The sequence below is a fragment of the Trachypithecus francoisi genome, unplaced genomic scaffold, assembly GCF_009764315.1.
Source record: "Trachypithecus francoisi isolate TF-2019V2 unplaced genomic scaffold, Tfra_2.0 Lachesis_group6, whole genome shotgun sequence".
NCBI classification, from domain to species: Eukaryota; Metazoa; Chordata; class Mammalia; order Primates; family Cercopithecidae; genus Trachypithecus; species Trachypithecus francoisi.
In genome coordinates, this window is record NW_022681471.1 from 115,834,542 (window position 1) to 115,845,434 (window position 10,893).

The 10,893-nt window shown below is 47.5% G+C and overlaps 1 protein-coding gene across 1 annotated transcript in view; it reads left to right on the top strand.

The window, feature by feature from the left end:
- Positions 1 to 10,645, top strand: part of MAP3K15 (mitogen-activated protein kinase kinase kinase 15) — a 148,707-nt gene extending 138,062 nt beyond the window's left edge. The window contains 7 exon segments of the mRNA XM_033202075.1: positions 18 to 203; positions 466 to 571; positions 2,469 to 2,634; positions 8,013 to 8,125; positions 9,298 to 9,398; positions 9,476 to 9,552; positions 10,056 to 10,645. Of these exon segments, the coding sequence (XP_033057966.1) occupies positions 18 to 203; positions 466 to 571; positions 2,469 to 2,634; positions 8,013 to 8,125; positions 9,298 to 9,398; positions 9,476 to 9,552; positions 10,056 to 10,140 (834 nt within the window). The 3' untranslated portion in view covers positions 10,141 to 10,645.
- Positions 10,646 to 10,893: the final 248 nt, after the last annotated feature.

A 10,893-nucleotide genomic window follows, 5' to 3' on the forward strand; every position in this document is an offset into this window, starting at 1 on the left:
TTTGTGTGTGTTGTCAGAGTTCCGAAGAGTTGCATCTCTCAGTTGGCCACATCAAGCAAATCATTGGGATCCTGAGGGACTTCATCCGCTCCCCAGAGCACCGGGTGATGGCGACCACAATATCAAAGCTCAAGGTGGACCTGGACTTTGACAGCTCGTCCATCAGTCAGATTCACCTGGTGCTGTTCGGATTTCAGGATGCCGTAAGTGCTCCATCTGGCCCTAGGGAACACACCAGATCGTGGAAGTCAGTTACCATTTCCTCCATAGCCCCCATCTCTTCTTAACTGTGCACCCGAATCCTGAGCTTCAGCAGCTCCTCCTAAACCGTGAAGTCCAGGAAGTGGCATCTGGGTGAACTGGCCAACTGCATGCGGCCCGCAAGAGGATGAGTATAGATTGTCATGATTCTCCGTGCAGTGCACTAGAAATCTGGATTTTTGCGATATTTTTTCGTTTTTTTAGGTAAATAAAATTTTGAGGAACCACTTAATTAGGCCCCACTGGATGTTCGCGATGGACAACATCATCCGCCGAGCGGTGCAGGCCGCGGTCACCATTCTCATCCCAGGTGAGCGCCCCCTTTGTGGTCAAGGTCAGCTTTAGGCCATGAAAAGATAAGAAGTAAGCTCTTCATCCAACAGTTTTTGCTTTTCTCTTTTCCATCTTGGTTATCTACTTCCTTGCAATTAAATGCATGTTGTCATAGACCTCTTGCAGGGCTGATTCTGCAGTTCTGAGAGCATCTCATGGTGCTGTATTTACATGTCCCTGAAGCATAATGAAGGTGACTGCACATAGACTAAACTCACGATCTCAAAAGGGAGCATGGGGCCCGGCGTGGTGGCTCACGCCTGTAATCCCAGCACTTTGGGAGGATGAGGTGGGCAGATCAACTGAGGTCAGGAGTTCGAGACCAGCCTGGCCAACATGGTGAAACCCCATCTCTACTAAAAATACCAAAAAATTAGCCAGGCTTGGTGGCACGTGCCTGTAATCTCAGCTACTCAGAGGCTGAGACAGGAAAATCGCTTGAACCTAGGTGGTGGAGGTCGCAGTAAGCCGAGATCACGCCACTGCACTCCAGCCTGGGCAACAGAGTGAGATTCCGTCTCAATAAAAATAAATAAAATAAAAAGGGAGCATGGGGCCAGAGAGGAAGGATCCTCCAGTCCCCTGGTATCCCCCTCATTGTGCACTGAGGAATCCCTCTTGGGTAATTGACAATGCAGTGGCTCAGATTCCTCTCTCCGAATCATCACATAGTAGTCACAGAAATCTTTGGTTTTTGTCGATTTCCTTTTTGAAATGTTACCAAAGTTGATTTTCCTTCTCTGGCAACTTCTTCCTGCTAAGGGAGGCTTTACAGCTATTCTGTTGCCATCACGGTTTCCCCCTTTCCTTCAGCCCCCTGCTGATCAGCTCTGGCTCACCCTCCTGAATGCACTGTGTAGCCCAGGCTCGGCTCGGCCGCAGGAGAGGCTTGGGAAACCCCAGTGCTTAATTCCTCTCTCACTCCAAGCAGACATCTTCTGTAGTAAAATGGCACAGGCTTGGGTGGCAGTCTGGCTGTACCTATTTCTTTTTTTGTTTCTTTTTTTCTGAGACAGTCTTGCTCTATCACTCAGGCTGGAGTGCAGTGGCGCAATCTCAGCTCACTGCAGCCTCCACCTCCTGGGTTCAAGTGATTCTTGTGCCTCAGCCTTCCGAGTAGCTGGGATTACAGGGGTACGCACCACCACGCCCAGCTAAGTTATTAATTAATTTATTATTATTACTTTACACGGAGTCTTGCTCTGTCACCAGGCTGGAGTGCAGTGACGTGATCTCGCCTCACTGCAATCTCGATCTCCCAGGTTCAGGCAATTCTCCTGCCTCAGCCTCCCGAGTAGCTGGGGCTACAGGTGTGTGCCACCACACCCAGCTAATTTTTCTAGTAGAGACGGGGTTTCACCACGTTGGCCAGGATGGTCTTGATCTCTTGACCTTGTGATCTGCCCGCCTCAGCCTCCCAAAGTGCTGGGATTACAGGCGTGAGCCACTGCACCTGGCCCCGGCTAATTTTTGTATATATTTTTTAGTAGAGATGTGGTTTCACCATGTTGACCAGGCTGGTCTCGAACTGCTGACCTCAAGTGATCTGCCTGCCTCAGCCTCCCAAAGTGCTGGGATTGCAGGCGTAAGCCACCGTGCCTGGCCTGGTTGTACCCTTTGAATGCTGGCCTTGGCTCGCTTTATATCCTTAAGCCTCAATGTCTTCCTCTGGAAACTGGCGTGATCAGCTTTACGCTGCAGAGAACCAAATAGAACGGTCTCCTCTCCATTTGTAAAGTCAGCAGTCCCCTAATGAAGCATGGCACGGGCCGGGCCAGCTTCCAAACACCCCGGTTTGCTGACCTGGGTGTCTGTGACCCCAGGCCCTACTGGCCTGGTTTGCTCACCATGGTCATGTCTTGTGTGATTTGCAGAGCTCCAAGCCCACTTTGAGCCTACCTGTGAGATGGAAGGGGTAGATAAGGACATGGATGAAGCGGAAGAGGGCTATCCCCCAGCGGCCAGACCTGGCCAGGAGGCCCAGCCCCACCAGCAGCACCTGAGCCTCCAGCTGGGTGAGCTCAGGCAGGAGACCAACAGGTGAGGAGCTTCTGGGCCCTCTGGGAGCAGGGGCTGGGACAGTGGCCTGAGCCACCAAGATGCTGATGAATTGGTTTGGTTGTTGAGTGTCTCACCCAGGTCTTAGGAAAAAGCAGCTTCATCATCCACGAACTGGGCAAGGGCGTATTCTCAGCCTCAATTGAGGGACTAGAGGAATGCCTTCCTTTTAAAAAAGAAAAAAAAAAAAAGTCAGAATCAGTGGTATAGTACCTTGCCCCAGGCCACACAGAAATGACTCATACTAAAGGCAGCAGCATCTCTGAATTCTTTCTCTGTGTCTTTTCACCAAGACGGGGCCCCTGGCATGGTGTGTGGGTCTCGCAGGCTCAGCAGCCTGCCCCTGCAGAAGTCGCGGGATTTGGGGGTTGCTTAGCGCTTCGTCAGTGGATGCACATCCCATAACCCGACCCTGAGGAAGTTTGCTCTGCTGTCATTTCTTCCATGTGATTTGTCATGATCCCTAGACGGGCATTAGTGGACTAACCTTCCCAACCAGGGAACCCTGGCACCACCATCAGACTCCTCCAATGCACTGGTCTGTTTTGTTCACTGCCTGGCACATAGTAGGTGCTTAATAAATATTGTGAAATGGATGGGCATGGTGGCTCACGCCTGTAATCCCAACACTTTGAGAGGCCGAGGTGAGTGGATCACTTGAGGTCAGGAGTTTGAGACCAGCCTGGCCAACATGGTGAAACCCCGTCTCTACTAAAATTACAAAATTAGGCAGGCATGGTGGGGCACGCCTGTAATCTCAGCTGCTTGGGAAGCTGAGGCAGGAGAATCGATTGAACCTGGAGGCGGGGTTGCAGTGAGCTGAGATTGTGCCATTGCACTCCAGCCTGGGCAACAAGAGAGGAACTCCGTCTCAAAAAAAAAAAAAAGAAAGGAAGAAATATTTGTGAAATGAATAAAATTATTCCTGTTTGCTCTGGGAAGTCACATTATCAGCTGCGTGATTTGGTTTTTAAAAGTAATCCATAGTTGGCCCGGTATGGTGGCTCACGCCTGTAATCCCAGCACTTTGGGAGGCCAAGGTGGGCGGATCACAAGGTCAGGAGTTTGAGACCAGGCTGGCCGGTATGGTGAAACCCTGTCTCTACTAAAAATATAAAAATTTACCAGGCGTGGTGGCGCGTGCCTGTAATCCCAGCTACTTGGGAGGCTGAGGCAGGAGAATCACTTGAACCCAGGTGGCAGAGGTTGCAGTGAGCCGAGATCATGCCACTGCAGTCCAGCCTGGGTGACAGAGTGAGACTCCGTCTCAAAAAAAAAAAAAAAAAAAGTATCTGTAGTTACAGCAAATGAGTTGGTATTCGTTCCAAATGACGCTTTGTTGCTGTGTGATCACTGGCGAGTTATGCTAATGACTATTAACCGGGAGATAAGGGGGGCAGCTACGTATTTTGGATGAAAAGTTGTGTATGCTGTCAGGGATCTCTCAAATTCAATCTTAGATCATCTAATCATTTCTTTTTTAAAAAGACCCAGAGTTTTAGTTAAATGGTAGTGGTGGCAACATTTTGAAAGTTGTAAAAATATCACAAATATTAAAGTTGGTAATAATACTTAGCATTTCTTTAATATTTTTTCCCAATAAGATTTTTTTTTTAAGTTCAGGAGTATAAGCGCAGGTTTGTTACACAGGTAAACTTGCGTCACGGGGGGTGGTTGTACAGATGGTTTCATCACCCAGGTATTAAGCCTAGTACTCATTAGTTGCTTTTCCTGATCCTCTCCCTCCTCCTACCCTCCACCCTCTGATAGGCCCCAATGTGTGGTGTTCCCCTCTGTGTGTCCACATGTTCTCATCATTTAGCTCCCACGGCATGTGGTATTTGGTTTTTTTTGTTCCTGCATTTGTTTGCTAAGGATAGTGGCCTCCAGCTCCATTCATGTCCCTGCAAAGGACATGATCTCATTCCTTTTTTATGGCTGCATAGTATTCCACGGTGTGTATGTACCACATTTTCTTTGTTATTGATGGACATTTAGGATGATTCCATGTCTTTGCTATTGTGAATAGTGCTGCAACGAACATACATGTGCATGTATCTTTATAATAGAACTATTTATATTCCTTTGGGTATATATCCAGTAATGGGGTTGCTGGGTCGCCCAATAAGATTTATAGTCACCAAATCCATAAAATGATTATATATGGGTTTGAAGGTTATTCCTCTCCAATGTCGATAGTCATTGTGTTATTTTCCAGTCTCAGTGGAATGAGGAATTGGTTAGACAGCAGCCAGTCTGTGAATGGCATTGACATGAACTGCACATTGCTGCATAAGGTGCCTGTCCTTGTGTGTGTTAGTCTGTTTTCACGCTGCTGGTACATACCCGAAACTGGGCACTTTATAAGAAAAAGAGGTTTAATGGACTTACAGTTCCACGTGGCTGGGGAGGCCTCACAATCATGGCAGAAGGTAAAAGGCACGTCTTACATGGCAGCAGACAGGAGAGAATGAGAGAGCCAGGTGGAAGGGGTTTTCCCTTATAAAACCACCAGATCTCATGAGACTTATTCAATACCATGAGAACAGTATGGGGGAAACCACCCCTGTGATTCAGTTATCTCCCACTGGGTCCCTCCCACAACACAAGGGAATTATGGGAGCTACAATTCAAGATGAGATTTGGGTGGGGACCCAGGCAAACCACATCACTGTAGTATGAAGTGCCTTGGCTGTGTGGCAGTTGTGCAGAGCTGAAGGAAGATGACACCTCTTGGAAAGGATGATGTGTCTGTCCTGATGAATGAGTCCTGAGAGCCCTTCCCACTGGATACAGGCATGAGCTTGTGTTGTTTCCTTCACTAACGTAAAAGGAGGACTACTAGAGAGACCAGGATGAAGGCAGGCAGGGGAGGGCTTGGAGAGGACTTCTAATTTGCTGAGCATCAATATTTCCTCTTTGCTGTTGTGCTGGGGCAGAAGTGTTCTCCTCTCCCCACCTCACTTTGCCACCAAATAATCCGGGAGTTCCTGTGTTCTAATCTCTCTACTGTTGCAGTGAGTTCTCATGGCAACTTCAATAATTACCTGAAGTCTTTTTATTGATTGATTGATTGATTGATTGAGATGGAGTCTTGCTCCGTCATCCAGCCTGGAGTGCAGTGGCGCAATCTTGGCTCACTGCAACCTCCGCCTCCTGGATTCAGGCAATTCTCCTGCCTCAGCCTCCTGAGTACCTGGGACCACAGGCGCCTACCATCATACCCGGCTAATTTTTGTATTTTTAGTAGAGATGGGGTTTCACCATATTGGCCAGGCCGGTCTCAAACTCCTGACCTCAGGTGATCCTCCCACCTCAGCCTGTGCCCAGCCTGAAGAATATTTTTTTTTTGAGACGGAGTTTCACTCTTGTTGCCCAGGCTGGAATGCAGTGGCACAATCTTGGCTCACTTGAACCTCCGCCTCCCAGGTTCAAGCGATTCTCCTGCCTCAGCCTCCCGAGTAGCGGGCGCCACCACGCCCGGCTAATTTTGTATTTTTGGTAGAGACGGTTTCTCCATGTTAGGCTGGTCTTGAACTCCCGACCTCAGGTGATCCGCCCGCCCAAGCCTCCCAAACTGCTGGGATTATAGGCGTGAGCCACCACGTCCGGCCAAGAATTTCTTTATAACCAATTTTTACACAGAAAGGCGGAGGGAAAGTTAGAGTCATATTTTTAGGTTTTGTGGCTGGCTTTGGGGAGAAGGAGTTCTGGTTTCTATGCCCCGCTTTGGGGAAGAGGGATTCTATGGTGCCTCCAGGACAAGGGACCGAGAGAGGGAGGCAGGAGAAGGTCAGAGGAAAACTTTTGCATCTGAGGCTGCTGCTGAGGCCATTTGGGGGTACTGTTTTCTGAGACCCAACAAAAGCTAGACAGTTCCAGTCTGTCAGCCCTTTCTCCCAAGGCATGCTATGCCTGGGCTGGCATGTGGGGACTCGGAAGTTTGAGGCACAGTTGTGCCAAGTCCTATCTGATCCCAGAGAGCCCATGAGCAAGACTGGGTTTCAGGAGGCGGTCCTATGGGAAGAGCCTAGCCTGTGGACTCTGGGCATTACTTAACTCCTCTGCCTCACTTACCTCAGCTTCAAAACGGGGGTTGAGAACAATCAGTGCTTCCTAGAAGTGCCGCAAGGCTTCAGTGACTGAATTCATGCAGCGTTTGGCACAGTCCTGGATTCTGGGTAGGAAGTGCTTGCTGGATGTTGGCAGGAGCCATCCTCCCCACCGGCAGAGCAGCATCTCTCACTGTCCCTGCTCTGCCCCATTAGAAGCAGGGGCTTCTGGCTGGGTGTGGTGGCTCACGCCTGTAATCCCAACACGTTGGGAGGCTGAGGCAGGTGGATCATCTGAGGTCAGGAGTTCGAGACCAGCCTGGCCAATATGGTGAAACCCCATCTCTACTAGAAATACAAAAAATTAACCAGGCATGGTGGCACGTGCCTGTAATCCCAGCTATTCAGGAGGCTGAGGCAGAAGAACCGCCTGAACCTGGGAGGCGGAGCTTGCAGTGAGCCGAGATTGTGCCACTGCACTCCAGCCTGGGCGACAGAGTGAGACTCTGTCTCAAAAAGAAAAAAAACAGAAAAAAAACCCCAGGGGTTCTGTCCTCATGGTTTAGTCCCTGTGTGAGGAGGAAAGAACCTTACCATTCTATTCTAGTTTCAGCTGCCTTATCCCAGGTTTAAATAATCACATCGTCCTTCTGGCTGAGTTCTGATCAACATCGGGATCTTTTGGTTCACGATGTTTTTGAGACAAAACTGCCTGAGTGCGTTCAGGCTAGTGTAACAAAACACCAGAGACCAGGCAGCTTATAAACAACAGAAATGTGTTTCTCACAGTTCTGGAGACTGGAAGTCCAAGATCGAGGTGCCAGCAGATTCCATGGCCAGTGGAATCTGGTTCCCCGTTCACAGATGGCCATCTTTTCACTGTGTGTCCTCACGTAGTGGAAGGGATGAGGGAGCCTCTGGGGTCTCCTTTCACAAGGACACTCCTCTCACCTCACCTCTCAAAGCTCCATCTCCTAACATCATCACCTTGTGGGTTAGGATATCAACGTATGAACTTGGGGTGGGTGAGGGGCACACATTGAGTCCATTGCAAAAATATACCCAAGCTGTGAGCACTGGCCTTTGTTGTCAAGGGGAGGAAAACACAAGGAAGGTTCCCTCCGCAGACTGAAGTCTGAGTCATGGAACCTGAAGAAACACGTGCTTCCCTCTCTAGGCTGACTCTTAGACTTGTCCCATTTTCCATTTTTTTCAATCTCTAATGTACGCACGACAGATGCCTGAGTTAAATTGAATGGTGTTGAATGCTCTCTGGATAATGGCTTTTTTTTTTTTTTTTTAAACCAGACTTTTGGAACACCTAGTTGAAAAAGAGAGAGAGTACCAGAATCTTCTGCGGCAAACTCTAGAACAGAAAACTCAAGAATTGTATCACCTTCAGTTAAAATTAAAATCAAATTGTGAGTCATTTTCCACTTGCTCTTAGGTGTGTTTGTGGGAGAGACAGACTTTAAAATCTAGCTGATATTCTAGTTAGCTTTGAAGAAACAATGAGGTTATCTTCTGTTAATCCAGGACTCCAGTGGATTCTAGACTACTTCTCAATCATAAAAAGGAACTACTGATACATTCAATGACATGGCTGCGTTATAAATGCAGTATGCTAAGTGAAAGAGCTAGACTCACAGCCAGGCATGGTGGCTCGTGCCTGTAATCCCAGCACTCTGGGAGGCTGAGGCTAGCAGATCACGGGAGCCCAGGAGTTCAAGACCAGCCTGGTCAACATGGCAAAACCCCATTCCTACAGAAAAATAGAAAAAAACCAGCTGGGCTTGGTGGATGGGTGCCTGTAGTCCTAGCTACTCAGGAGGCTGAGGTGGGAGGATCACCTGAGCCCAGGAGGTCGAGGCTGCAATGAGCCGAGGTCATGCCACTGCACTCTGGCCTGGGTGACAGTGAGACCCTGTCTCAAAAAAAAAAAAAAAAAAAATTCACATACCATGATTCCTTTTCCTCCAGAAAAGGCAGAACTACAGGGACAGAATCAGAATGGGGAGGTGAGGGGACTGATTGTAAAAGGGCACATGAGGACTTCTGGGAGTGACAGTCTATGTCACTGTATCTGTGCTGCCACCTTCATAGCATATTGGACGCCTCAAAAGGGCAGTTTACTGCATAAGTAAATAAGTATGTCTCTGTCAACCCGACATTCGTTTTGGGCCACTTAGAAATGAGCTCCAGAGCTACCTCGTGGAATGTGGACTAGATAAGCTCTGATGTAAAACCTCAACACTAAAACCTATTTCTTTGTAGGATTTCCAACGCAGTTAGGGATGTGATTCCTAAGGAAAGGCATGTGAAAGATGTGGGGGTAAGCATTTCAAGTGGTAGACCTAACATGTCAAATTCCAAACTAACCGAAGGTATCCTAGATGAGGAGGCTTCTCTTTAGAAAGTGAAATCTCAGAATTATGAATTGTGTAATACGTACTAGAGTGGCTGAGTGATACAGGGCTAATTCCTCTCTTTTTCACATTATATTTACATTCTGGAATCATTTATTCATCCAACTGGTTACTTTTGAAGAATTTTATGGTTAGACTAATAGATAACAAATTCCTAATCGTTACAGGTATTACAGAGAACCCAGCAGGCCCCTATGGGCAGAGAACAGATAAAGAGCTTATAGACTGGTTGCGGCTGCAAGGAGCCGATGCAAAGACAATTGAAAAGGTAAATTTACAACAAAGAAATTCTTATGCTGTTATTACACAGCTGCTCAGCTCTTAAGGATCTGATCTTTGTTTCAGATTGTTGAAGAGGGTTATACACTTTCTGATATTCTTAATGAGATCACTAAGGAAGATCTAAGATACCTTCGACTACGGTAAGAGCCTCAAAACAGTTTGTAAAAGAGAACACGACTTTTTATGTTTGAATATGCTTAAAGTAGAAAACAGAGGGCTGGGTCTCCCCCCAAAACTCTGGAGTTCTGCTAGGTTCAAGCTGGGAAAAAGCCAAGGCATGGCAGAAACTGAAAGCCAGGCAGAAGTCAGAAGTAGGAAGGTGACAGAGAAGAGCTGGCCAATTTCCTGCCATTAATGCCTGGCTGGGAGTGGGGGAAGGCACACAGCAAGCGGGCCCGCATGCTGGACCCACCCCCTTCTTTAAACTGCAACCTGCCTTCTTGTTCCCGAGTCATTTGAAATAGCCAGCTCTCTGCAGGTACGTACCTCTAAGGCCATGTCCTACCACTGCTGGGACACGAGCGTCACCTCCATATGTGAAGAGCGTGTTTTTATTTTCATTAGGTTTTTAAGTTGGGGACTGCATTTTTAAGCCCTGTGGCTTGAAGCTCTGACTCTGAAGACAGCTCTGTTTGTTTCTTAGGGGTGGTCTCCTCTGCAGGCTCTGGAGTGCAGTCTCCCAGTACAGAAGGGCTCAGGAGACCTCAGAAACCAAAGACGAGGCTTGATACCAATCAATCAGCTAAGCTGGAGCAGAGTGTGCCACCATGCTACATGTTTTGTTAAAGCTTCTGTTAGTGTACACACGAATTCTGCTGTTTACGTATTTAAAAATGCCATTGTTCAATTAATAGTTTAAGAACTTAAGTTTTAAACACTGTCCTGAGTTTCTTTTGAAACCTGTTATTTATAAACGTAGAACTGTGTGTATTGTGAAAACAGTGAGCCTTGGTTTTGACCTCCTGGAATATTAAGAAATTCACCTGTAGTCCCAGCTATGCAGGAGGCTGAGGTGGGAGGATTCCTTGAGCCCAGGAGACGGAGGCTGCAGTGAGCTGTGATCACGCCACTGCACTCCAGCCTGGGCGAGAGGGCCAGACCCTGTCTCAAAAAAAAAAAGTACACCCTTTAGCACTTGCTGGAATGGTGAAACAAGGGGTGTTTGTTTGTTTGTTTAACATGGAAGCTGGGACACTGCTTCAGAACTGGTATGGTACTTAAATTTGAGAAACACAAAATTGATACGAATGTGCCTTGTAGTTAATGTTTGATATGAACAGAAAATAGCTCCATATTTATACTGAATGTGTAAGTAGAGAAAACTAAGTTATGTGGCCTTTGAAATGATTATGAGAGTCTTATTTTAAAATGGAACTGTCCTGCTGCCTGATAATAAATATTGTGTCTTATAGAGAAATGATGCTCGGAGCGGGTGCTATGGCCGAACACTGTGGACTGTTACCACAAGCATGCCTGTAAGG